General features: G+C 36.0%; 1 protein-coding gene and 1 long non-coding RNA gene across 2 annotated transcripts in view; one reads left to right on the forward strand and one right to left on the reverse strand.

The window, feature by feature from the left end:
- Positions 1 to 26,923, reverse strand: part of PRSS12 (serine protease 12) — a 40,807-nt gene that overhangs the window by 5,553 nt on the left and 8,331 nt on the right. The window contains exons 2-11 of the mRNA XM_071753495.1: positions 25,952 to 26,090; positions 23,976 to 24,154; positions 21,727 to 21,877; positions 19,460 to 19,638; positions 18,658 to 18,799; positions 17,519 to 17,715; positions 14,505 to 14,646; positions 7,635 to 7,840; positions 6,952 to 7,030; positions 4,873 to 4,995 (exon numbers count right to left, since the gene is read on the reverse strand). Coding sequence (XP_071609596.1) covers positions 4,873 to 4,995; positions 6,952 to 7,030; positions 7,635 to 7,840; positions 14,505 to 14,646; positions 17,519 to 17,715; positions 18,658 to 18,799; positions 19,460 to 19,638; positions 21,727 to 21,877; positions 23,976 to 24,154; positions 25,952 to 26,090 — 1,537 coding nt within the window. The remainder of the gene's footprint in view (positions 1 to 4,872; positions 4,996 to 6,951; positions 7,031 to 7,634; positions 7,841 to 14,504; positions 14,647 to 17,518; positions 17,716 to 18,657; positions 18,800 to 19,459; positions 19,639 to 21,726; positions 21,878 to 23,975; positions 24,155 to 25,951; positions 26,091 to 26,923) is intronic.
- LOC139800452 (uncharacterized) lies at positions 166 to 14,094 on the forward strand. The gene is made up of 3 exons (XR_011727755.1): positions 166 to 348; positions 4,882 to 5,046; positions 13,902 to 14,094. It is a non-coding gene; the product is annotated as an uncharacterized lncRNA (long non-coding RNA).

The following is a 26,923-nucleotide window of genomic DNA, read 5'->3' on the forward strand; positions in this document are numbered from 1 at the left end:
ATGATGTAGAGTTGTACTACTAAATATTTCTCCTAATTGTGGGTTTTGTTCCTCGTTGTCTGCAAAGCTTTCTTTGTCAAATTCTGTACATCTTCAGGTCTTCCATGAGCAAAATTTCACTTCTAGGCCTCTAAGAAGAGAAGATTGCAGGCTACCAGGTCTGAAGATGACCAACTATATAGGAAAAACTAAGTGACTTGTGTACCACAACAGATCCACCTCCATAGTATATGGAAAATATGAAATATTCTCCAGACACTGCATTTCCCTTGTGGTTGGAAGCCAGAATTCAATAGGAGCTGGAAATTGGGAAGTTCAACCAATGCAAACTTTTTTAAGTTTACAAAGGTATTTAAAAAAGTATTCATACTGATTTTGGACTCAAAGGGAGCACTTAGAAAAACTAAATAATTCTACATTACTTATTTTGTCCCTGAAAAAAAATAACTCTGAGCTTTTCTGATTTGGAGATCGGTATGTTTATCTCACAGATATTTAAGAAAAAACTCTTATTTTTATGCATTATATCACTAATTTTGACCACAAAAGTGATAGTATTTTATAAATTATCACTGAATCAGTTTTCACTAGGAATTTTCTATTAAGAAAGGAGAACATGAATAAGAAAAAAAAATCAGAAAAGACAGAAGCATGAATCCTGGCTCTTCTAGGTGTTTTGAATCCAGTTCCTTTAATTTTTTAGAATAGAAGTATTTCTTTAAGTTATTAAAAAATGCAAGACAACAAAACCCCAAAAAAACCCAAACAGAAAACAACAATAAAAACCCAAGAAAACAGACAGGAAAAAACCCAGATACTTGAATCTCTCTTTCTCTTGCAGTAGATCTCACATTCTCATTTTTTGATCATCATGTATATTTTTGCCAGCTTTAAAAGCTCACTAAGACTTCAGAGTTGATTTTTTTCCTGATAAAATAAAGGGCGAAATTCTGAAGAAGTAGGGTTGGCACCTGATATATTGCTTTTATTTTTTTTGCTTTCAAGGAGATTCTTCAGAGTAAGAAAATCTGTTAGGTCTTAACTAGTTCGTTGAGTTATGTATTTCTGTCTGCATTTGGCCATCTGAAGTATTATATCAATGTAATCCTGCAGATTGTCTGTCAAGTCATTGCAGTCTGCTGCCTGCCATGAATTTCTGTTCTGACACAGGGGAATCCCCTTCTGGATTACTGTTGTCACACACCTTACATCAGGAAATCCTGATTTTACCATGCTTTGTTGAAACACTTAATGTGGTATTGTCAGTCTCTATTCTTACTCTGAGCTACAATTTGGGAACCAGTAAATGTATAAACTGGCACTAGCTAGTAAATGGTTGTGGTTTTTTTACAGCAGTGCTGTGATCTGATCTGTGTCCTTTGGTAAGGTTATTTTTTGGTTGGTTGGCTGGGTTTTTTTGTTCTGCCATCTATTTGGCTTTCCTTGATACAGTGAGGGGTAAGGTTACACATATCTTCAATATGTTAAAATGCTACCTACTGCAGGTATTACTTAACACAGCTTTCTCCTAGATCATTTCTGCAAGAGTGACTTTTATTAAAAAGTTGTGTATCTTTATAATAAAATGCTTGGTACATTTCAGTACCAATATGTACTGAACAGGTTTTATATATTAGTTCACTATTCCTTCTGGGAATTTTTGGAAACTATAATTCAGAATTTTATTTAGCATGTGCACATATTGATAGACTTGATAGCAAATTTTCTTGGCCCATGTGCAAAAATTTCTAGCAGTGCTTTTGCAAAATCATAGCCTTCAAAGTTAGAAACATATTTTTATATAAATATTCGAAGTATTTTTAAAATTCCTCTAGTTACAGAAAGTATTAGTAGGGAAATTGATCTGGTCCCTTAATTTAATCTTGTGTTCTGAAGAAAGTTGGATCTACAGTTCAGTATTTATATACATTAAATGGTAACCTCATAAAAGTAGTAACCTCATATAAGTAACCTCATAAGTAGTGTATTTCTGAGAACTACAGCTTAGAGAATCCTGAATTGTTTGCAGCAAGAGAAACTATCTAATGAAGGGCAAGTGTATTGATCACTTTGGCCATCTTTTTTATGGAAGTACCCATAATGTTAATAGTTTAACCAGAAGGATGCTACTGTGGTATACAAGGCAGTTTGAATACAGTATGAAAACCAAAGTGACAGACCATGGTAGCTCATTTTACTACATAAGCTAATTGATGTATAGGTTATCTGAAACTCTTGGGACAGAGGAATAGAAAGAAGAACCAGCTGTAGAATGTTTTATGAGCTGACAGTGGAATTTGTGTGCTCCTTGCCATAGTGGACGAGGTCAGTGTAGAGGAAGGTAGCTGAGTGGTCAGGGTGCACCCTATCAAACAGTCTTTCACTTATACAAAATCTATTTACAGAACAGGTGTAGTTCAGCTCAGAGGCTTTCAGCCTTCTTCCCCTAAAAGTCACCTATGAAATGGTAGAGAAGCACCACACACATTACATTTGACGAGTGGAGGCAGAAATGTCAGGGAGTGCTTAGTGGATAGAAAAGGATGTTGCTTTCAAGGTATTACCCCTCTGTCAGATGGCTGGACTGGGCATGCCTTTAAGCTCTAGTGCAGCCTAGCTATGTTGACCTTAGCACTCCTGGCAGTTTACAGCTAACCGTAGGATAGATTAGTAATCTGCCATTGTGCTAATATCCTGCTGCCAGTCCAGTAATGTACTGACACTGAAGGCCTTATGTCACGATTCATGCTGATCTTCAGAAAATTGAATTTTAAATCTGGTGTCTACTTTTGTTTCTGGTTTCTTACTAGGTATTTGGTTCCACTGTACTTCAGGGTCTCTACTTCTCAAAAATAAAATACCAGGACTATACTTAAGTCTATATTGGCATTCAGAACTGCCTAAAGCACTTAAGAGCTACAACAGTACAATGTTCAAGTAATACTGTATTTGCTAAAATGAAATAATATGCATTATAATGTCCTTTTTTATTATGCTTCATATTTCTAGTTATCCAAAGTTAGTATTTTTGTATTTATAGGCCTGCAAGCTATAAACCTGTACCTATCAGAACCATGCAGGATAAAACTTCCTATATAGGATGGGTGGGTTATGAGAGGAAAACCAGCTTGCAACAGTTTTTGATCTTAAATTATGTGCTTGTGAAATTACAGAAACCAGTAATGCTGCTACACTACTGGCAAACAATTCCTTTAATCATGACTAGAATTGTATTTAGTTTTTATCTATAGTGCAGATGAGACCACTTTTGTTACTTAAGCATTATTCTAATTTCCAGGATATGAGACATGGTACAGTGGTCTTTCTCTTCTCTGTGGAAATTTTGTAAAGAAGGCACTTGATCTATAGATAGTTCTTGGAAACCTAGACCCTTAACATCACACTGAGATAATTAGGAAGTTCAGCCCAGTCTGTCCAGTGCCTACTCAGAGCTACAGGTCCTTTCTCTCTTTTAGTTTAAACAGTAGTGTATCCTCAGTTGCATGCTTAGATCTGGGTTGCACAGTTTTAAATGCAACATCTATGTATATACACTGAAAATATAACTGGTTTCCTGTGACCTCCTTTTTATTTTCCTTGAAGCTGATCTTTGAGGAAAAAATAACAAAGAATAGCCTTGTTTTCAAGCCTTCAATCAAAGGCATTCTGAAGAGCTAAAGTTGCATCCTTAGTAATCACTATGGAGATTATAAATGAATAAGAAGCCATTTTATTTAAGTGTTCATGATAGAAACTGGAATGTATTCATAGCTCTACAGAAACAACTGGGACATCAGAAGAAGCAGGCAGAAAAGTTATTGAGTTTGATCATTTCAGCTTGAAATACTACCAAGAAAAGTCCTTCATAGTTTTCATGAAACCTGAAAAAGAAATTTTATGCATCTGGTGCTAATCAAAGGTTACAGCTTCCATTTGAGTAGAAGCATATCTGACTCTTCTGTACTCGTATGTGAAAGGAAAGGCTCAGAGTCCACAGTTAAAATGTTTGCAACCCACTTGAGCAAATACTAGCAAATATCCTTAAAACTGTAATGCGATTCCTCTGGGCTTTCATTCCAGCCCATACTGCAGCCACTTGTAAGGATTCCAATTAAATAATCGCTGTCAAAATCTTAAAATATTAAACCAACTTCCTTACTGTTCAGGTTGGTGTTTTTATACTACAGTGACTTCATCAACAATGAATTCTTGATGCCAAAAGTACTGGAGAGGGGATATCCTAAAAACTGAACAGAATTATCAGTAACAGAATCTGTTTCTGTAAAAAATGGGAAAAGACATTTAGAAAAGTCTAGATGATAGCTTAATAGTGAGAAGTGTAGAAGAAGTTAGACCAAGTAGATGAAATGTGTTTTACAAGTCAGTTTAAGTTACAAACCAATTGCTAAACATATGGAAAGGAGATGAGTTTGGCATAATTTTATGAGATGCCAGTGCCAGACAATAACCAGTATAACCACCTAGACAAGTATTTCTTTGCTAAAGGAGATGGGATTTTTGCTTAAATGGCTGCAAAAGATTCTTTATGTCCTGTGAGAAAACAACATTTTCCTGGAGAAAAGCATTTACTCCAGCCTATTTGTGAAGAATAAGCAAAACCACCTGGTCTCCCTAGCATCCACCATACATGTTTACTTCCCTGTTTGACTTGGCAAAATATATAATAGTGCTTTACCCTAAAATGGACTGGAAGGACTAGTTATGTAGTCACTGCAGTGTTAGAGTAAAAATGTCTTATCACTGCTAGAATCTATCATTACCAGAAAATAATCTGAATTATTTTAGTCCCTGTGTTTGATGCTTGCTCAAAAATAATTTGAAAATACACTTCACTGTTGAAGAGAGACTTACCTTTTAAAGCAGTGTGCAGCAGTGAGGACCCAGCAGCTGCTGATGAGAGTAGCACCACACAGAAGTCTTCCATCACCATGAGAAGATTTCAGTCGAAGTGCAACCTGCCATGGCCAGCCGCCTCTGCAGAGGACATAAGACACTGCATTCAGAGTACATCAATGGAAAAATAAGGTAGCTTATCACTTACCTTGAATGTAAATCATATGTAGTTTATTTGACTGACATAGCTTACAAACCATGTTATTTATTGAGTAACATCTTCATTTCTGCAGCATTCAGAAGTTCATTCAACAATAGTCAGAATTACTTTAGAGTTTGTTTGGGCATCCAGCCCTCTGAGTGTTTCCTACCACTGACAGTTATTATAATTTTTCTTCTCAGATTGTATTTATTGTGCAAAAAAACATTCTGCAGGTTCGTCGCCAAATACCATGCAAGTCAACAAGCCAGAAATTTCCTGTCAGCTGGTGAGGGGAAAGAAAGGAATTTCTTGAAAAGCTTAATCCAGAATCCTTTCTTGTCTGCATTAATATCTTTGTTGGTTCTGAGTAGTTTGAAAAGGGAAGCTGGCAAACCAAGAGGTCTAAAGTATTTGAAGAAACCAGAAGTACTAGATTAGCACCTTTTTTTAGCCTGTCATCATCTGTTTTGTATAGTAGATCTGGTATGGGGATTTGGAGGCCTGTGTCAACAGGATGGGTTATTTTTTGGCAGTTTAATGATAGATTAAACTATGCTAGATAGATAGCAAAATATAGAATTGGAGATAATGGAGAAGGAAAGAGATGCACCTGTAAGTGACAGCAACAACCAAGAATAGGCAGCAGGTAGGCTTGGGTGTGTTCTGACTGACATCAATTTGAATAGGCATGCTGGAGCACAAGAATTGCTCAGGATCATCTAGTTCAGCATCCTATCTCAGAGTTGCCAGTACCAACTGTTTTAAAGTAAGATGGAGGAATTTACTATCTCTAAAGCATAAAAATGTAGGCTTTTTAAGTTGTGAAAGATGCATTGTAATATGTCTTTCCAAAATGGGGTATTTTGGACAGCCTTGGGTTTCCTGGCGTGTATGTAAGTATCCAGTTCCTTTTCAAACTTTGTCACTTTGTCCTAATGACTTCTTGAGTCCTTTTCTATTGTTCACATGTTTTCTTGATTTTGAAGCACTTCTAAGTGCACTATTGCATTTTTTCACCTTTTTTGCTTCATCTCATGTCCATATGCTTAGTTAGGAGATCAAGTTTCTTGCTCTGGCTTAATTATGCAATCCATTACTTGTCACCATTTCATTTTATCCAGTGTCCTTGGTACATATATTCTGAGACTGTAATTCTCAAGTTTTTTCGGTACAATGCATTATTTATTTTTCTCATTTGTCTCTTTACTAAGGTAAGTAGTCCTACTTTGCTCTGTCTGACTTAAATGTTTTTCTGGGCTCCCTATTGATAATGTTTTTTGAAACTCCTATAAGTTTCTACGAACATCTATTTATTAGGTTACTCAAAACAGTTTAGAAAATGAAGCCTATACTTCTATAGTAGCATTTAGTAGTAGTATGCAATTAATCTGTTTATATTAAATAAATGTAAACATGTAGTTAACAGCTAAGAACATAGTGTAAATAAATAGCCTGTGTTTATAGCTGTGTCATAACTGAGGCTTATTTTGTGAGGGAAAATCAGGTCTTTAGACAGTGAGTCATACCAAGGCCATTTTTTTCAATGTAGATAGCTTTTAAAAGTTTTCTTCATATACCTCACATCCTGTAATCAAAACATACTTTGAAAAAAAAAAAATGGCTGTTTTATAAGTAAAAAAATTTAACCCAATGAAGGACTAAGCCCATAAGCATCTACAGGTTTTAAACTCATGCTTTCAATATTTATCAATTAATATTTTTTAATTTCCTACCAAATTTGCTTTAAGTGTATTTCTTCTTGTACTTCATGACAAGCCAAAAGAAAACTAAACAATAAACCTCCAATAAAACCATAAATTAAGCAAACCCCTTATGGCAAATACATGTCTTGGAAGATTTACGTTCAAAAGTCTTTGTCTTTACTAAATATTTACCGTAAAGAATTTTTGCCACCAATTATTCTCTTTTGTCGACGATGTAGTAATCTCAATCCACAAACAGAAGCAAGAGAATCTAAACAAGAAAGGGAGATGTAGACAGCATTAAACTCAAAAGGAAGTCAATTGTCAATGAGAGCTAACTAAAACAAAACAAAACAACCACCACTATGGCTGGTGTTATTCTGTTTCATGTTAGTTTTTAACAACCATGTTCTCAGATTTAAAAATCCTTTTAAAATGAGTTCTTTTTACTGATTACAGAGCACTTTACATATTTGTGCTCTGTTTCTCAAGTGTAGGGTTTTGTACAGGATTCTTCCTTACTTCATGTAAGGGGAAGCAGAACTTGGCATACTTGGCATACATAGGTCTCAGTTCTCTGCTGCAGGTGTCTAGATTCTTGCATTTTTGTGTCCCTTATATAAAATGGCTGCTTAAGCAACTTAGCTGCTGTAAATTACAGCAGACAAATACCCTGTATCATCTGAATAGCTGTGATTTCTCTGTGCAGCTGGCACAGGAATAAGATCACACAGTAGGGAGGATCTCCCACCACTTTTGTTTCTATAATTCCTTTGATATAATGGTTTACTTTGTGACATGGAATCTTTTACATCCATCTCCCTACCATGACAGTTCCCCATCTGAACCTGTTGGTCCACCACTCAGTGTTTCACCTTTATTGCTGTTCCCGAGGGCCTTCTTGCTTAGGCTGTCACAGATCACGCCCGCATCTTCACTGTGTCGGCAGTTGTGCATCCCAATGTCCTGCTTAATGCAGTCTGCCAAGGATCTCTCATTTCCCATACATTTCACGTTATCCACATGGATCGGGCCTTTACCCTCCCCAAAATAAGCCATTGTCCTTGCTCTAGCCAGACCTCTGGAAACAGAGCATATTTTTTTTAATTAAGTATTTTAATGCATTATTCTGCACTTTACTCAACTGAAATATTTCAGAGTGAGTAGTGAAAGACATTGTAGTTTTATTCCAAGTCCTGTCACTCTCTGACTTTATGACAGCTTTTGTTCTCGTTACTTCTGTTACTTCAGCAAGTAGAAAAAAAGTGTAGTAGAAAACCAAAATTGCTACAGTTCACTAATGTTTAAAAAGTGCTTTTACCAATCTAGTTAGAAGGCACTATGTGAAGTATTTTTCATTGTGACAGCATTATGAATATCTATAAAGCAAAATATGTGAAAGCTGATTTTTCATAATCTCCTTAATCGTCATATAAAGTCAACATCTGGAAATGCTAAAAATATTTTTTTCTAGTCTGATTCCCTCAGGAAAATGGGCCAGTTAAATACAGTATACTCACTGTGTAGTAGGAGCTTGGAGTTACAGATCTGTTAGTTAATTGTTATTAGTGAATTGCAATAATTGCTATTTACATTAGACATTAGGAGGAAATTCTCAGTGTGAGGGTGATGACACACGGGCACAGGTTTTCCAGTGGAGTTGTGGATGTGTTCAAGGCCAGCCTGGATGGGGTCAGGATGGAGTAATCTGGTCTAGTGAGAGGTGTCCCTGGCAGAGGTTTTGAAATTAGATGGTCTTTAAGGTACTTCCAACCTAAACCATTCTGTGATCATGCCATTTTTTAAAGTGCCCTCTACAGTTGATTTCTAAAACCGTGACATAACTGAAGTGACTGTACCCAGTTCAGTCTCCTTACCTACCTTTTCCTGGAAGAAGCCCCGTACTTGGTGCTTGTGTGGCATTTTTGCATGTAGGCCTCAAGGCACTTCACAAAGGTCAGTATGATAATCCTGTGCTTGTATTAGGAAAAGTATCGAATCTAAGTATTTAAATATCAGACTTTGGACATTTTATTAGGGTTTGAAGTCCTGATCCTTATAGCTTGTCTGTAGTGCCATGCAGCTTCAGCAGTGACTGCAGTGTCATTTGTGTGAGTGACCTCTTTTGAATGATGAACTTATTTTCCAGATGAGGGAATGCATGAATAAACAGAATAAAAACCCAGCATGAATTCTGTGTGTAAATTGGTATCTTTCATGATAGATTATTAGTTTTAATTACTTATAATGCTTCTTAATAAATAAATAGATGTTTTGTTGTATATGGCTTGAGAGTCAGAAAACAGTATGAGTGGGAGACCATCCAGCAGTCTACACAGAAGTGTGTTGGGAAGCTATAGTCACCTCTGCATGTGTCCAAACTGTATGTGTATGTATCAGTTAAGAGCAATTTACTGATATATTATTGAAATAAGAGCATATGAAATTCTAGATAACTGAAATGTGGCACTATATAATAGATTTCCATTGTAAAGGATATTTTATTATTGCATATTGTGGACAGTGCTTCTATGTATACAAAAGGGTAACTGCATGTACAATGAAATGCTGGAGTAGAGGAAAAGTTTAACAATGAAAATAGATTAGGCAAGAGAGTATTTCTTTTCCTTGACACCTCTTTTTATACCCCTTTTACTATCTGCAGTTTTGGGAAAGATAAGTGAGAGTGACATAAAGAGTTTGTTTCCCTTCATCAGCTAGAGATTCTCTGTTGGGGAGGAATTTAGAATTGTTTTACCACTTTCAAAGCTTCATCATACTAGGAGTGTGGCTGGATCAACCTCAGAGAATCCAGCTCTCAATTGCCCATATCCATGTAACAGAAACATGGAAGTAATACCTACAAACTTCCTTCTTTTTCAAACTTACATACAGAAAGCTTTGCCTGTTTGGATTTTTTACCACATATTGAAGGGCAGACAGGCAGGTTTTTCAATTTAGGGTATGTTGATTTAGAATGCAAGAATTGTAAAAGACCAGGAAAGAGAAGCATGTAAAACACGTGACAGAGATTATACCACAAGGTCAACTGTCCTTACAAATTTTTAATTTAATAAACACATGGCTGGTATGTATTTATGAGATAATCCAAAGCCTTAAATGACTTTGGAACCAGCGTAGGACTATCTTTGCCTAATGAGTTTAGTGTGATTTAACTTGTCCATCACAAGAAATGTATCTCTTCTTGCTCCAAATATTTTTCTTTTGTGAATGATACTATGACTACAGATAACTACAAAAAATTGTCCAACTCTCCGGTGTCCATGGGCAGCTGATGTGTCCATGTATGCTTGTACAAAATAGTGAAACAGTACAGGCACTGGTTGCAAGGTCTTACATGATTTTGGTATCTCTATATCAAAAAACAAATGTTCTGCTTTAGGGCATTGCTCCAAAATTCCTCCAGATATAGAAAATAACTGTTGGGAATCACCACAGTATTCTTAGCTTTTCCTAGAGAAATGTTTATTGCAGTTCAGTATAGAATTACCTCTTCAGACTTTCACTGGTGACTTAATAAGAGTACTGCCTCCATTGTTTAAGTCTTAAAGAATACTTTGGTATCTGTGAGGTCGTGTAAGTAAATACTTTAGGTGAAAGAGATATAGAGAGACAAAGATGAAAGAGGGAACTTAGTGTGTATGAATTGCTTCCTATCTCTTACTGTGCATCAGTAATTTCTTCAGTTTGCTGGTAATTGCTGTGAAAGGTGCATCCATACCCACTCTTAACCAAAAAAAAACAAAAACACAACCCCCATCCCATTATTTAAATAGAACATCTATCAGGAAACAAATATAAAAATGGTGATGTTAAACGTAGAAGTGTTAAGTCTTGCATGTTTGTTACATGCTGGAATGTGCTCTTGCATCTGGTTTTATTTCACCTTTATCAAAGGTCTGTGTGTCCCTTAAATGCTGCTTTCCAAGCCAGCTGTGATCAGCACAGATGGCCATCAGAGAAACAACCTTTTTGCTTGCTCAGTCTGTCCCTAGGGAAATAAGCAGCTGCAGGTCTTATCCCCTATCTTAGCTGAAACACAAGGCCATATACAATAACAGGTTGAGCTCTTCAGATGCAGTATTAGTGTTATGCATAATACGCTTACTCAGGAAATCCAGTTGCTTAATATAGGTGGTCAACTGCCCCAGTACTGCATTGGGTTTTTTTTCCTGTAGTAGATAATTTTTGGAGCACTAATGGCAGACTGTTTGTTAAGTTGTTGTGCATTTGTGCATGTGCATTCTTAAAAGCCTGCAAGGGGTCTGGTTTTACTGGGCTACTTCATTCACTAGAACACAAGAGCTTCTAAAGCCATCTTTTGCTCCTTTCTCCTTCTTTTGTATTTTAAACCCACACAGCAGATAATACTTCAGAAAAGGTGTGTATTCTCTTAGTGTTTATCTTGCTACATATATACTTTGATTAGGCTGCTTCTTATGTTTTCCTGACTGGCTTTAGCCAATTCATAGTGCTGTTTTCAAATGTTATTTTATGTTTTTCTAACATTAATAATGGATTTGACAAACTGGCTTAATGAGACGTCTTTAAAAGTGGTATTTCTTTGAACCTAGTGATGTTGCCGACTCAGGGATTTTATTTTAGTTTCAGAATGAACCCTAGTAAATGGCTGAGAATGTTCCAAATCAAGATTTCATAAAATAAATGTACAGATAAGCTTTGACAATATAAATAATACATGCAGGAACAACTCAGTCAATTTTCTCAGTGTTTACCCTTTGCTTACACAAGTCTTCATTTTTGAGACAGTCTTTTCTCCCAATTGTAATTGTGTGACTTTGTTTTTAATTTTTTTTCCCCAAAGAATGTAATTCCACAGTGGGAAAGATTTGAGAATGAAACATAACATTGTAAAGACAGTTGACAGATACTGGTTAGTTCTGGGATCAGCCATCATGAAAACTGATGTCAGCTTCAGTATTACCTGTTTTTTTAATTCCTCCCAAGTTACAATGTGTTTATTTCTAAAGAAACAATATTTATCACCCTAAAGCTCAGATGCATGAGCTCCGAAGCCCCAGCATGTCTTTGGAACAGTCAAATTACCACTGAATATAAACTGAACATCATCAAAAAGATCTGTGCATTAACTTGGCCCAGAAGCAATTTCACCTCATCGGTGCATGTAACAGCATAGTCAAGTTTGTGGAATGCAACTGTCTAGACACAGGGTGACCAAGATCCGGTGCTTCTGACAAGCTCTCCTAATTTCTGGAAACTAATTTTAGATGTCTAAAATATTTGTCCCTGGTCTTTCAGGAATTATGTGCTCTGTTATATCTTATAATCTTAACTCCCCATTCTGACATGATACAAATTGAGAATCCAGCCAACTGTCTGTCCTTACAAAGATTTAAAAAGACATAGTGGAGATAAGTAGTTGACTTTGATCATCTGAGGGAGACATAAAAAGCTAGAGAGTCTGAGGATGCAGCAGACTACACCAATGACTCAGTGGGAGATAATACAAGTCAAGTTTTGTAGCTTTGAAACCACAGCCTACTACTACTTAAAATTATTCTTTACTAAACAAATAACAAATTCTTTTAGTTAATGTTATATGTTCAGACATAATGTGATGATTTTTAGTTGCACAAACTTTACATTGTTAGATACAGCAAACAGATAACATGTTTTGTATTTTTTAAGCTCTAATTTCTTTACAGATGCAATCAGAGAAGACATTTTGCTAGTTTTCTGTTGTATTTCACCAGTGTTTTACATATTTTTCAGCTCATATTAATTCTGCTATTATATGTCTTGCCTATAGTTGTTATATCTTTATTATTATTACCTACTCGGAAAAAAGTGTTTATGAGTGATGTAAGCCTGATTAAGCGACTTTGTTCAAAAATGACACATATGCATTGCAGCAAATTTAATTAGAGGGCTTTTTTGTCAAGTCGATTCCTATGTTACACTAAGTTTAATCAAGTTACTGTCAAACAGGCCAAAGCCATAGTCTGTTGTGTAACATTTCTATCAAATTTCCAAGTGACATCAAGTCAGATCAGCATATTAAGGAAAAAAGCCATTGAACTAGGAATTCAGTAGCTGGTATACCTGTCTGAATCTGCAGCAATCATATCCACATCTTGTGACAGTGGACGCTGACCTGTTGCTGTATTTCACTAAAAGATTTAACAGTTATGTTAAAACCTGTAAGAATTTTGAAGTTATCATTAAGGTTCACAAAAAAGAAATATTAACTATATGTAAAATTATACCTTTCAATGAAAACAGATCAAGATCTATTTATACTGTCACATCAAATCACTAAAGCACTAGAATTTAGGAACCTTATGTTTTTCTGTGTTGGCTAAAGATGACTCAATACAAAAATTGTTATATGAATGAAAACTCAATTAAATATGGTGAAATGCAGAGCCTGTACACTAAATCGCAAACATACAGAGAATCTGTATAGAATAACATAGAATAGTTCACAGAATATGTAATCATCTGTGTTGTTCTAGATGTTTAATCTTAGTTTCCTTCATTTTTTCCAAAATAGAAATTCCACTGTAACTTATAAAAAATGTTTAGAGATCTGAAAACTGAAGATGAATGAAGTTAGACAGGAACAGTTTCGGTGGCAAGGAGCACAGAGCAGATACACTAAAACAAATTCTCTTCTCAGTTACCTTAGTGCAACTAAGTGTTAGAAAAATAAAAATAAAAAATTGTTGTACTATGTTTGTGTAATATACATAGGTCACACCATAAGTGACAAATACATTATTTTTAGTTAAATTTTGATATTTAACTTCTAAAAAATATTTAATAATGTTAACATGCATTCCAACTGGCAATCAGACTCTGATAAGCAGCATCACAGACTCAAGAATCAGCCAGGCTGGAAAGGACCCTGAGATCATCAAGCCCAACCTTTAATCCACTGCCACTGTGGTTACCAGACCATGGCACTGAGTGCCACATCAGCCTCTTCTTAAAAACCTCCAGGAATGGAGAATCCACCACCTCCCTGGGCAGCCCATTCCAATGCCTTATCACCCTCTCTGTAAAGAATTTATTCCTAATACCTAACCTAAACCTCCCCTGGCAGAGCTTAAGACCATACCCTCTTGTCATGCTGAGAGCTGCTTGGGAGAACAGACTGACCCTGCCCTGGCTCCAACCTCCTTTCAGGGAGTTGTAGAGAGTGATGAGGTCTCCCTTGAGCCTCCTCTTCTCCAGCCTGAACAACCTCATCCCCCTCAGCCATTCCTCGTAGGACTTGTGCTTGAGTCCCTTCACAGCCTCCTTGCTCTTCTCTGGACCTGCTCCAGCACCTCAATCTTGTTCCTGAATGGAGGGGCCCAGAACTGGACACAATACTCAAGGTGGTGTGTGTTGAGTACAGGGGAAGAATCCCTTCCCTGGACCTGCTGGGCGCACTGTTCCTGAAACAGGCCAGGATGCCATTGGCCTTCTTGGCCATCTGAGCACACTGCTGTGTGCCTTTAAATATGAAAATTTCTTTTCCAAATTATAGTACTTAACGAATACTCTTTTTTGAAGACAGCCTGCTACTTATAGGCATTGTATAAATACAGTTTTCTAAAAGAATGCCAAACAAACAAGTTTTAAAAGGCATGTGTTATGTTATGAGAGGTAGGCTGGTATTCCACAGTTGCAGAAACTTAACATTTTTGGATACTGCAAACAGATAACTTGAGAAACACCTTGATGAGTTTTCTTACTTGAAGCCAAGCTGTCGACAGACTACAGCTGCATCCTTATCAGACCATCCATCATCGCAAATTGTGCCCCACTGGTCATTGATAAAAATCTCTACACGTCCCTCCTTCTTATTCTCACCATCCATCAGCCTGATGGGAGGACCTGGGAATAAATTACTGCTGTCAACTCACAGTAACAGAAGTAAGAACTTAGTACTCTAAGTAATTTTCAGTGTGTTCAGCATATAGGGTCAACTGATGTTTATGTTCAGCAAGCCTAATACTAGCTGCTAAAGTAGTCATACTTTTCCTGGCTGGCAAAAGGAAAGAGTTCATACAAATCACAAGACAAATATGAAATACTACTGTATTTTGAACTTCAGAGTTCATATGGTCCCTTCATTTCACAGAAAAATGTGATGTAGCTCACATTTTGACCACAGAACCCTAGGAACAGAAAATTCTCCTCCTAAAGGCAAAAAGCACTTGAGATGTCTTTGATATGATATGCTTACAAGCTGAACACTTTATCCTTGCAGAAGCCTTATAGATGAATTTAACTGTATCTCAGTTCATAGCATAATATTCTGCAGCATGTTATTCAAGACTAATATGTGACTATTTTTTTAGCAATTTGAATTGATTGCTTAATCAGGTATGTTCACAATACATAATCTCACGTGGATTAGTCAGACTTAATTATGCTTTTTTCAGTGCTTGGGTTGTAGTTATTTTTTAATCATTAAATAAAATAAATATTTGATTCTGACATGTTAAAACTCACTTAGAACATACTAGCAATGCAAATAACCTTTAAACAATTATGAATTAATCTGAAACTCCTTTTTAATGTTTAAGTGAGAATCATCTTCTAAGTCTTCTAGTATGTCATACTTTAAAATCATTAATACAGTAATTAGCCTTTCTTCTTAGAAATAATGGGAATGTTTCTCATGCTTCTAACCTGTTCCTAATATCTTCTATCTCTGTAAGAATGAGAAATTACTTAATTATTGTCTTAATTAAATCAGTATTTTGAGACATTTCCATTTGAAATTTAGTTCAGATTAATTTAGGTTATCAGTGAATTTTTATACCAAACCTTGCTGTGGATCAGAGCTAATTAAATCTCTTAAAAGAGAAAAAATGAGAAAAAAATTTAAAGAGCTGTTTGCTTCAAATGTAATTTAAAGCATATTGTTATACTGGAGTTCATACTGTCTAAACAGTTGCATGAATTAGCTTAATCAACTTTCTGTTTAGCTATATTGTCATGATCTTCCATACTAAAAAAAAGTTGTAGTTATTGTACTGTATTCTATCTCATTTTTAGTGTTCCTTAATGTCTGTATTTCCTTGAGTCATATAATTTGCTAGTTCCTCATATTTTTCCATGGAATTCATCCTTACAGGGAGCAAACAGGCATTTTCAAATGCTGGGAGATAAATGGTAACAGTAGTCTTCGTCCACTTTCCAATCAGAAATCTTGTAGGAAATTTCAAACTGCCTTCAATTTCTTGTTGGAATGAGGTGTTATTTTGGAAGAATATGGATTAGGTGATAATTATACCCCGCTAGAGTAATGGGAAATTAGTTGTAGTCTATCTATTTTATTGTTGTTATAACTTTCTGGTAATGGTAATGAGCGAATGTTAACATATGGATGCATTTAACTGAACAAGACCTCCTTCAGCTAAGATTATATTTTATAGCAGTGTGAGCAAAGCAGCACAGATGGTTTGCATCTGTAAAGACAGCAGTCATGATTTGAATTCCTGTTATTTTTGGTCTGAGAAAACTCTTTCTACCAAGTATGATTTGACATCATCAACACAAAATGGAACAGTGCTGCAACAAAACATTCATTGGGTTATAACAGGTCAGAAGGCTATAAAGAAAAAGACTATAAAGGAGAGACTAGAAAAGTACACGTGGAAGTGCCAGTTGTGTATAACAGATAGCAATGTTGTGTACTAAAACCATGTCTCAGTTTGCAGGACAGCCATGCAGTCTCTAATTTCTGAAAAGCTTCCGAGGCACGCAGGCATACAGTAGAAGTTGTGAATCTAACTAGTTGTAATTCATATTTCAAATTCAACTAAAATATACTAGGGTAAATGGAAGAATATCAGCAACAATTCTGTAAAAGGCTACCTTCTGACATGCTAAAAACTTCATATATGGCTAATTTTAAAAATGAAACATTTTTTTCAGAATTGCTGAGTAACCTATTGTTCCCCTGTAATTTTTACTGGGCAAATCTGATAGCTAGCATCTTGTTTAATTATCTACATGTGGATTTAGGAATATTTGGAATTAATTTGTATATATTATGTTTTGCAATGCAACTGTGTAACTAGTATTGTTTTCTCATTTCTTTTCTTACCTGTGTTTTTATTCATTTTTCATACAAGTTTGTAGGCTTTTTGACATGGAATTTGGCTCTTTAATCTGTGTTTGTAATATCACTCTGTCCTTGCCAGCAAGTGGAGCACTTCACCCAGGCACAATATAAATGATAGTAGGAATACAGAAATAAAATCATGTTTCTCACCCTTCCCTCTTGTTTATGTCTGATCCTCCTTCTTTCTCCATATATCTTTTTTTGGATTGTCTGACTGTAAGGTCATAGGAGGCTATACTGTTGATATCTACTCCTTCGTGCTCAGGCTTATCTCCAATTTTTGATAGCATAAGACAGTTACTTAGAACTTGAAGAGTGCTGAGTGAAATGCAGTATACCATTAGGAAGTGCTGAGTACATCTAAAAACTAGTCAATACTGAGAAAACAGAACCTCTGGAATCTGACTTTATCTTACAAATGTGTGTTGATCTTTAATGTTCTGCCTGTTAATGTTCCTTTAAACAAAGCTTGATTAGTTCCTTCAAGAGAACAGTGAGGGGTTTTCCCTTCCTGTTCTTTCTTTGCATGCATCTGCCAAAAACAAAGATTTTTAACATCCTTAAATACTTCACTCGGATCTGCACCCACTGCAATACTCATACTGTGAGTTTACCAAAGAGATGTCTTACCAAGTGAGAGTTTATGGCTGTCATTATCTGGATGGCAAATGAGTCTAACATCCTCCTGATGTCTGCAGTCATGCTTTCCCCATTCACTCCTTGAGCATTGCAGAAGGTTTGTTTCCTTCCCTGAGCAGCTGACATCATCCAACCAGATGGGCACAGAGCTTCCCTCTGAGAAGCTCGCAGGTGCACTTTTCCCATACCTGCATAAAGGATACATAGTGTTTTGGTCCACGGTGATCAGAGGGCACGTGATACTCAAGTACTAGAAAGAAAATAAATTATTTCTGTATAAAAAAAGGTTTCTCAAGCAGTAATGTTAGAGAGCGCTAACCATGACAGAGCAGGTTCAGTTAGCATTACATTCAGTGACAGCACTGTACACTGATTCTTTGGTAGTGTTTTTTTTAAGGACTTAATGTTACAGTAATATGAATTTGAGAATGTAATACCATTGATTAAAGCCTGCCTTCGACCCAGCATATGCTATCTAGCTGACTTTGAGCATGTTATTAGTAGTTTATATACATATATGTCTCAGTGGAAAAATGAGACAAAATTGGTTTTTTGAATGTAATCTGAAGGCAAAACAATTATCTAATGAGAGTGTATCGTTATAGCTACAGGCAGTAGGAAGAATAGTGAAAAGTGAATGCTTGAGACTAATGGCCTTTTTTCTAAACTATGCCTGTCAACACTTAACACAGCAAGGACCAGACAGGATTTTTCTGAGCTGGATCCAAAAGGACTTAGGCCTTGAAAATGCCTTTGGTTTTTAATGACTGTTAGAAAAGCAAATATTTTTAAGAATCCAATTTTTATGGGCAAAACAAAACAAAACAAATCAGTTTTTCTCTAGCAGCATATACACTGATCTCAGCCAAAAATATGATTGGAAGAAACTCAATGAACAAAGACTGCTGAATCACAACCCCAGCTGAAGCTTTTTCTTCTACCTAAACTAAAGCCATAAGTATCACTTTGAGGCTGAGGGAAGCAGGCTTTAAGGGATTTTATTTCAGTAATTTCTATGAAGCACTCATCTAATGCTAAAAAAATAGACTGTTGAATAATGTAGGGTTCACGTAAGTCTTATCATCACTGTCAAATCAGAAAGTCATACACCTGATATCAAGTAATCTTACTTAAATCCCAGCTGCCGGCAAACCACTTGTGTATTCAGCTCTGTCCACCCATCATTGCAGACTGTGCCCCACTGCCCAGTGTAATAGACCTCCAGGCGTCCCTCATGACTGCCTTTCCCATTTGTTAGTCTTAATGCACCATCTGTGTCATCAACAAGTAAGAAAAACCAAAAACAAGAATCAATTTTTCTATGTTCAGTAATGTTCAAAACCAAAATCAATAGCATTGCATTTACTATATTTGTTCAGAGTATTAAACTACTAAATCTAATGCCAATCATGAGGTGTCATTTATCAAGAAGATGAAAAGAATGCTATAATACACCCAATCAGCTGTGAAGCATTATGTGAAACATAATGCAGTTGCTTAAGTGCAAGAGAAATAGCACAACATATTGATCCCCTAGGACCTTGTTACATGCGAAGTCTGCAGGAGTGGGCTCTAATTGCCTGATTCACTATATATACACCTTATTTTTTACATTGTTTATTTTGTTGTTTCCTATTGTTTTTATGCAGAAATACTTGCTGCCATTGATAGATGTGATGCACAGCTGAGGCATGCCCCACATAGTGTGCGCCACTTAGCCTGTTACTCAGGAACCGACGCTTTGTGTTGAATAATGAGATTTTGTGTACCTGAAAAATTTCCATAGCCAAGAGCTCATTCATTTTAATACTGCCAGAACACTTCATTACTGTGCCGTTTTGTGTATCTACAGACTTGAAAAATTCTTTTTCCAGAGCTGTGAACTCTGCATTTGTCACTGTTTTCCTGTGTGATTGCTGGTAATTGAAGTACCTGTAAGAGGTGTACAGGAAACACCAGCATCTTCTTTGTGGCCGCAGTTATGTTCTCGCCAGGAGCTTTTTGGACACTGTTCTATTGATAGTTCATTTCCTGTGCACTGGACTTCATCCAACAGCACGGGGCCTGAGCCTTCTCCAAAGTAAGCCTGGCTCCATGCCTTGGCAACACCCCTGTGGAAATGTAACACCCAGTCAGGAAAAAGCAAGCTGAAGCATCTGGGACTACGTGGGAAGAACTAAAATGTAGCATACTCATCTTCAAAAATATCAGATGGGACTGGCTGAACAGCCACCTCACTGGTAACTGATAGTGCAGCCTACATCATATCACATGTAGTGTGATGTGGTTCCACATTCACCTTCATTCATAACTGAAGCTATGAAGTGACTTAAACTTCCATGGTTTGAACATACTTAAAACCTAAATTTCTATTGGTTTGAATCTGAGACTTTCCTTTTCTATCCCTTTTAATTTTTAATTTTTAACCATAATTTTCCTAGAAGATATTATAGATGCACAGCTAGGATATGAGCATTCTAGTTTTAATTTTAATTTCATGTTTATATGTAGTAAAAATAATCCTACATATTTCTACAATTATTTTCATCTGGTGTCCTCAAAGCATAATAATCGAAACTCAGCTACACAGATGAGGCAGATAAAAGTGATTGTTTCCCATTTCATCATGTAAAAACCATGGCAAAGTGACCTCAAATGACTTGGTAATGTCGTACCATCAATCAGTGGTAGAAATAAAAACAGAAAGCAAGCCACTGACTAGGCGTGTGCATGTTCCATTCTTTATGTCATCATACAGGATTTTGAGCAGAAAAATGCTCATAAATTGAAAATACTCCATTGTTTCAGCATTACAGAAATTGTGCAGTGTTTAACGCTTGATGGTCTATCTAGGGTGCTTCCAAGTCTATTGCAAGGTACCATGTGTTTCATATGTAAATGTTTCTCATGGTTTGGTTTATTTCCACTCAGTAACTCATCTGTTCATATACCCAGTTAAGTCTTTATAAGAGTATTCTCAATTTCTGTCTTCTTTTTCAACTTGTAAGCTTGAAATGGCCATCTGATTTTGTTTTCTATAATGTATTACCAATCTAAAGGATTATCTTAAATTATACTGAAAACATAACAGGTCTTTACTGTTTTGTTTCATTCAAACTCTTAACTGTTTTTTGCAACTGTGTGTCAGCATATTAGATTGCTGTGATCTTATTTTTTTAAAATCTGAGTTGCAGTAGTTCATGTTTTTAAGGCACTGACTAATAAATCCATGTATGGATTTAGAGAGATGTGGGTTTCATTTCCAGTGCTTTGTCTTAATATGTAACAATCTCTGTTCTCTGGTTTTGTTTAAATGAAAACAATGCTAAATTTACAATTAGCAATCATACAAATTCTTGATAAACAGTAACAAGGTACAGGAGAAATAGCAACACTGAGAGGCTTATAAAATTAAATTAGGATCAGGAAAAAGATCTGTAAAAAGGAAGGATGTGGAAAGATGGTAGACACTGCGTAGTTGATAGTAGTCAATAAATAAAAGCACACACTCAAAAGGTAAATAATCTATGTTTTGCACTTCCATTTTTAAAAAATTAATGGGTTTTTTATATTTTCAAATTAATGTGCTTCATTAATCTTGAAAATGTACTGTTAATTTTCAGGCTGGTTCTTTTATGATGAGATACCTTTTCAAGTGGTGGTGAACATGGAAAATACAAAAAAAAGCAGGTCTTGTTCACTCAGTGAGAAGATGTCATTAAGAAGCTGTCTGAAATCAAAGAGGTAATGCTTGGCTACTCTGAATGATGAAAATAAATTATACCATAATCCAGTAAGATTCTCTGTAGTTCCAATGAACAGAGATGACACATCTCATTACTATAACAAAGACAATTTATATCAAGAAAAAAGTATTTATGAAACCAAATAATAAAACACATTATCATTGTTTTTCACCAGCAGCCCAAAGCCTCAGACTAATGTTACAAAACAACAATCTGAGGGCCACTTGTTAACACCACGAAGCTTGCTACTTTTAGTGCTACTTCTTTTAATTCATCACAATCCCTACAGGGTTGAACAGGTGGGTGAGTTCTGTTTCAGTCTCCTCTGCATTGACCTGCTTACTTCTCCTACAGTTTGTCTCAGACATAACCCCCTTCACAGGAAACAGTTAGCAATGGTGCTGAACCTTTGACAGATAAACTTAGTTACTGCTACTATGTAGAAAAACAAACCCAAGACCAAGCTGTCGACAGACAACTTCAGCATCTGCATCATCCCACTGATCATCACAGACAGTCCCCCACTGGCCAGCATAGAAGACTTCTACTCTTCCTTCATGAGCGTTGTTCCCATCAGCCAGCCGAATCGGAGTAAAGACAGGGGCTGTAATCAAACAAAGAATACAGGAAAAGGTAATTTATTTCCCAAAATATTATTCTGATGGCAAAGAAAAAAGATGGCTTAATGGTTTATCTGACATTACTCAAGAACCACACTTTATTTTTTCTTTTTAAATGAAAAACCTGAAATTAAACTTCTTAGAAATTAGTTCCCCTAAGCTCCACTCAGAGCAGCTGAAGAATATACAGACAAGAAACCATACAAATCTTCAGTTACTTAAGTGTCAAAGAGTTCACAGATACCTAGGGTTGTAATGCCAAATACTACAATAATTCAGTAGAAGTGCATATCTACCAGTAATAGCAAAATTGGCTCTGTATAGGCTAGGTTCCAGGGTGTAAAATCTGAAATAAGAGGCAAATATTCCTTCATTGCCACAAAAGCAGAATTTCATCCTCATGTTTTCTCATGACTTTTGTAATTCCAGTCAGAGCAGTGAAATCTCACTGACTGTCAAGTCTTTTAATTTTAGAAGTACTGTTCTTTTCCTGTTTCTAAGATACAGGTCTTTTTCTTTCAAGATTAGCCCTTTTCTGGTACAGCAACAAATTGCCTTGAAAGCTTCGCTTCTACATAAAGCTATAATAATGGAAACAGCTTAAAACTCAACAAAAAAGGTATTATTTTATTACTCTGATTATTTTAAAGTTCCACCATATCTAACATTTGTATGATTTAGAATGTGATTAATTTTTGTGTAAGCCTTCCAGCCAATTAATCCTTCTGTTTAATCTATTTCTTGGCTTAAAAGGAGAAAATTGTGGGCATTTCTCCAGTTTCTTCTTACAGTTTCAGATATGAAAACTGAGGTTTTTAATTAAAAAGGGTAGTTGTTGTAGAACCTGCAAAGCTTGAAAGTTCCATCTAGTCTGCTGAAACTGAAGATCAATGTAATTAATTTCATCTAACCTGGAGTATAAATTACTAATAAACTTCCTTTCAGCATTATTGAAACAGACAATAGCCCTTTATTAAACTTATCTAAGCGACACAGGTTTTCTCATGAAAATGTCTATAAACAGAGGGAAAACTTTATGTTCTAGAAGTGTAATTTGCAAATTTACAGTTTTCAGTTTCTTTAGACAAAACTATTTCCCTCCTTTGGCCTTTCTACTTACCTCCTAGCTTAAAAAGACTCTCACTTTCCTCTACACCATCACGTTCTAAATTAAGACCAAAAATATTTTTTATAAATAATTTATCAATGTATTTTTCATGCATCTACTTTTGATAGCAATGTAACTAGGAGAGAAAACGTAGCACAGGGATGGCTGTAGCCAGATGTGTTTTGGTGACAGCTGAAGAGCCATTGCCAGCTCCTCAGCGCTGCCAGCCTAGCCTTCCCTGAGGTCAGCAAAATCTTAAATCTGATGACATAATTGCCCATTTAGTTGCCATTTATTATACTCGTTAAAATAATCTGAAGTATTGTAAAAGCATTAATGATGTTTTTTTTCCCCTAACAATATTGTTTTGACTTGTGTGAGCAGTGTGTAAGGTAGCAATTTCCAGCTAGGAAAACTTGGACCTGTTTTAAATGTAAGCAGAACAGGCCAAAAACTTTGGAGCTGCTTGTACAATGTCATCCATGTTCACACTAAGGAATGTCATCCCAACATTTCTGAACGAAAGGAGAAGGCACAGGCTGTTTATGAAATTTCTGCTCCTCCCTGTTGTTCAAGAAAAGCTAACAAACTGACTTGTAGCATATGTAGGTACCAAGCAACCTCTGAATAAATAAATGAATAAATAAATAGATTTTTTATTAAAGTGCTTTAGAATAAATGGGGAGAAACAATCCTACTTTTACATCTGGATTCTTGCTGCTTCACCCTTTCTCATGTCATACATCTCAAAGCAATGATTTGCTTGTTGATCATGCAAAGGTAAAGATGGTTCAGCTAGTTGCTTCATGCACAACATAGAGGGATTTGAATCAGTTAATGATGTGCTGGTTCAATCTGTTTGATTTCCTGTTCCAAGAAGTCTGATTTCTTTTTCTAATTTAATAATGAATATTCATTACTACTTCTATTTAAATAAGGTAAGAAATTAACAAAACCATATGTATTTTTTTTACCCAGGGAAGAGCTACATGTGACAGCAGCTGCCATTTTTTGAGGACACATTCCATCCTGCCAGATGTCTTTTTCACATAACAGAATATTTTCTTCATCACCATGACAACGCACTTCCCTCCAGTAAACAGGAATAAGGCCCAGTCCAGAAAATGGTATGTGTTTTGCTGTGCCTTTTTCACTGTAAGAAGGATAATCAGGATAGGATATTAGAGTGGGAGGAGGGGAACTGGCACATTTTCTCATATGTAAATCTTGGAATAGAAAAGAGAAAACTTTCTTCAGCAGTGTAAATGCATCACATTTTCACACAGTTCAGCAATGTCTTCCCCACAAAGAAAAGTAACAGATGTGACCCAGTTCTCACCATTTTGTTTTGGGATATTTTAGTATAATGGCCTGTGTTTCTGCAGGACCAGCTCCACTCCTGTTCTCCTGGTACTTAACTACAAAAATCAGTTCAGGCCACAGCCCATGGTACTCTACAGTACCATCCCACAGCAGTCATACTTCTGGGAGAGGTAATACTAAGGGGCCTTTCACCCTTATCCTCTCCATTACTCCATTAATACAGACGAGTGCTTTGCCTATAGACATCATCTAATGCAGCTGTGAGCATAGTGCAATGAAACCAACTCATCCTCTGCTAGATCCAGCCTGTGTACATTACTTTGTATTCAACCATTTCCATCCATCCAGAATATTTATAAACAGCTTCCTTAGCTTACCATACTGAATCTACAGTGACAATTATTGAGCCATCTTTTCTTTCATATAGTGCCCAACAAAATTAAATTAAAAGCAAAGCCGAAATATTATAAACTGAAGGGGACAGATATATGGAAGCACCTGAAAAGCATCAATAATACCTAGTGAGTTCATCTTGTGGTATATAAATCTAAATTTCTGCCAAACACTCATGATAACAGAAGCTTTCAACTGCTCCTTGCTTCGGGCTTTTTGGCCTGGATCAAGATTTAAGTCATTTGTGCTGAAAAGATCAAACTGTTCACTCACATTACTGAACTACTTTTGCTAATAGCTGCCTTGATCAGCTGAAGTGTTTAAGGCAAGGAAGGCAAAAAACTTACATAAAAATGAGGAAAGGAGACATTGTACGGAGACAGCTGAAATCATAAGCAAAATCACAGTGTCCAGATGGCTAAACTTTTTATCTCATCTAATCCTCACATATTTTTATAAACTGGCATGGTGAGTCCAGATTAGTATAGACTATTATAAAACATCTTGGATTTAGTTCTGGCTAACAGTCTTGAGAAGTCAAATAATCATTAGGGATCTTAGTATGCAAGTATGCTATAAAAGCCCCTTACTGCTTGTAGCAAAGAAAATCACTACTTTAATACACAACTGAAATAAATGTTAAAAAGGCAATAAAATCCAGCCATACCTTGTGGCTTATTGAGAAAGTATGGCCTGAATGGAGTGCTAAGAAAGGGTATTCAACTAATTTGTTTTCCTAACTTGAGCAGCATGGATTTTTTAGAAGCTGAAAATGCATTTTATTTTTAAATCTGCCTTTTGGTATGGGTTTTTTCTTCCTTATCTCAGTTTCATCTTACTATTGCAATTGCAGCATCAATAAAGGCATTATCTAGAGCTGAATGACCAAATTATCTTAAAGGGTCCTGTTGATTAATTCCATTCTGACAGCAGTGGGAAATAGTGGTCAATGAGGACAATGCTGGGTCTTTCAACCTGCCCAATATTACTATAACTCTGTAAAACATTTCCATGCAAATGTAAAGCTGCAAAATTTGTCTAGTTATGGGTTTGCAAAATGCAATTGAAGGAAGTGAGAGATTCTGGCAAGAACAACTTCAGCATTCAACAACTCTCAAACAGAAAAAGCAAACATCAAACACAAAAAACCTGCAGGACTTGCAGAATATATGGTCTTTTGTACTGTAACATCATTAAAATAAGTTGACTGATTTTTGCTAAGACTGAAACTTACCCAAGTGCAAGCTGTCGACATATGACTGTTGCATCATTATTGTCCCAATGGTTCCCACAGATTGTTCCCCAGATTCCATTTAGATAAACCTCCACTCTACCTTCAAACTCATTCCTGCCACCCTGGAGTCTCACTGAACCTAGATTAAAAAAATTAAAAATTAAGCCTCACCATTCTCTGTTCATGTGTCCCAAACAAAAGACTCCAAACCTGATTTTCTTTCTGTAGAAAGAGTTTCCAGTTTATGTGTTACCATGTCTGTGCTCTCTGGATGACCTCCCTGTAAGAAGCTCTCAGCCACAGATAACGCTCTTATACAGTGATATGCAAAAGGATATAACCTTATTTTGTAAACAAGGAAAACGTTTTTCTTCTTTCACTGAAATTATATCACATTTCTGATCTTTCTGATGGTACAACTTAGAGATCTAACAACAAGAACAATAAAAAAGTATGTACAGGCTACATATAATTATTTACATGCGGTTAACTCTACACAAATGACTGAAAAGTATGAGAGTGACATACTTTCATCTGCCACATAAATTCATCCAACTTAAGGGAATCAGAAAACCACATTGATTGGATAGCTTTTGCTCTGATCCATGTAACATTATGAATATCATGGATGTCAGCAGTTTATTTTTGCCAAATAATGCATTTGGTCACATCTTCTCAGACAGAAACACACTGAATGTAGTTCTATTAATTTATGAGAGGTCTTTACCAATTTTCAGACAAAACAAGGTAAAGCATGAGGACTAGTCTAAAAGAGTGGAAAAAAAAATCTGCTTCTTGAGAGATACAGAATACAGAAATCCAAGAAAATCAATATATTGTATTTTTATATTGAAGTAATTTTACTTGAGGTACCAGATGCATCTGCTGTTAAAGGTAGCCATATGCCACTGGTAAAGGTGGGGAAAAGCTGTTCATAGGTGTAATGCCACAGAAGCAAAACAAAGTTCTAAC

This window comes from Heliangelus exortis, chromosome 10 (genome assembly GCF_036169615.1).
Source record: "Heliangelus exortis chromosome 10, bHelExo1.hap1, whole genome shotgun sequence".
NCBI lineage: Eukaryota > Metazoa > Chordata > Aves > Apodiformes > Trochilidae > Heliangelus > Heliangelus exortis.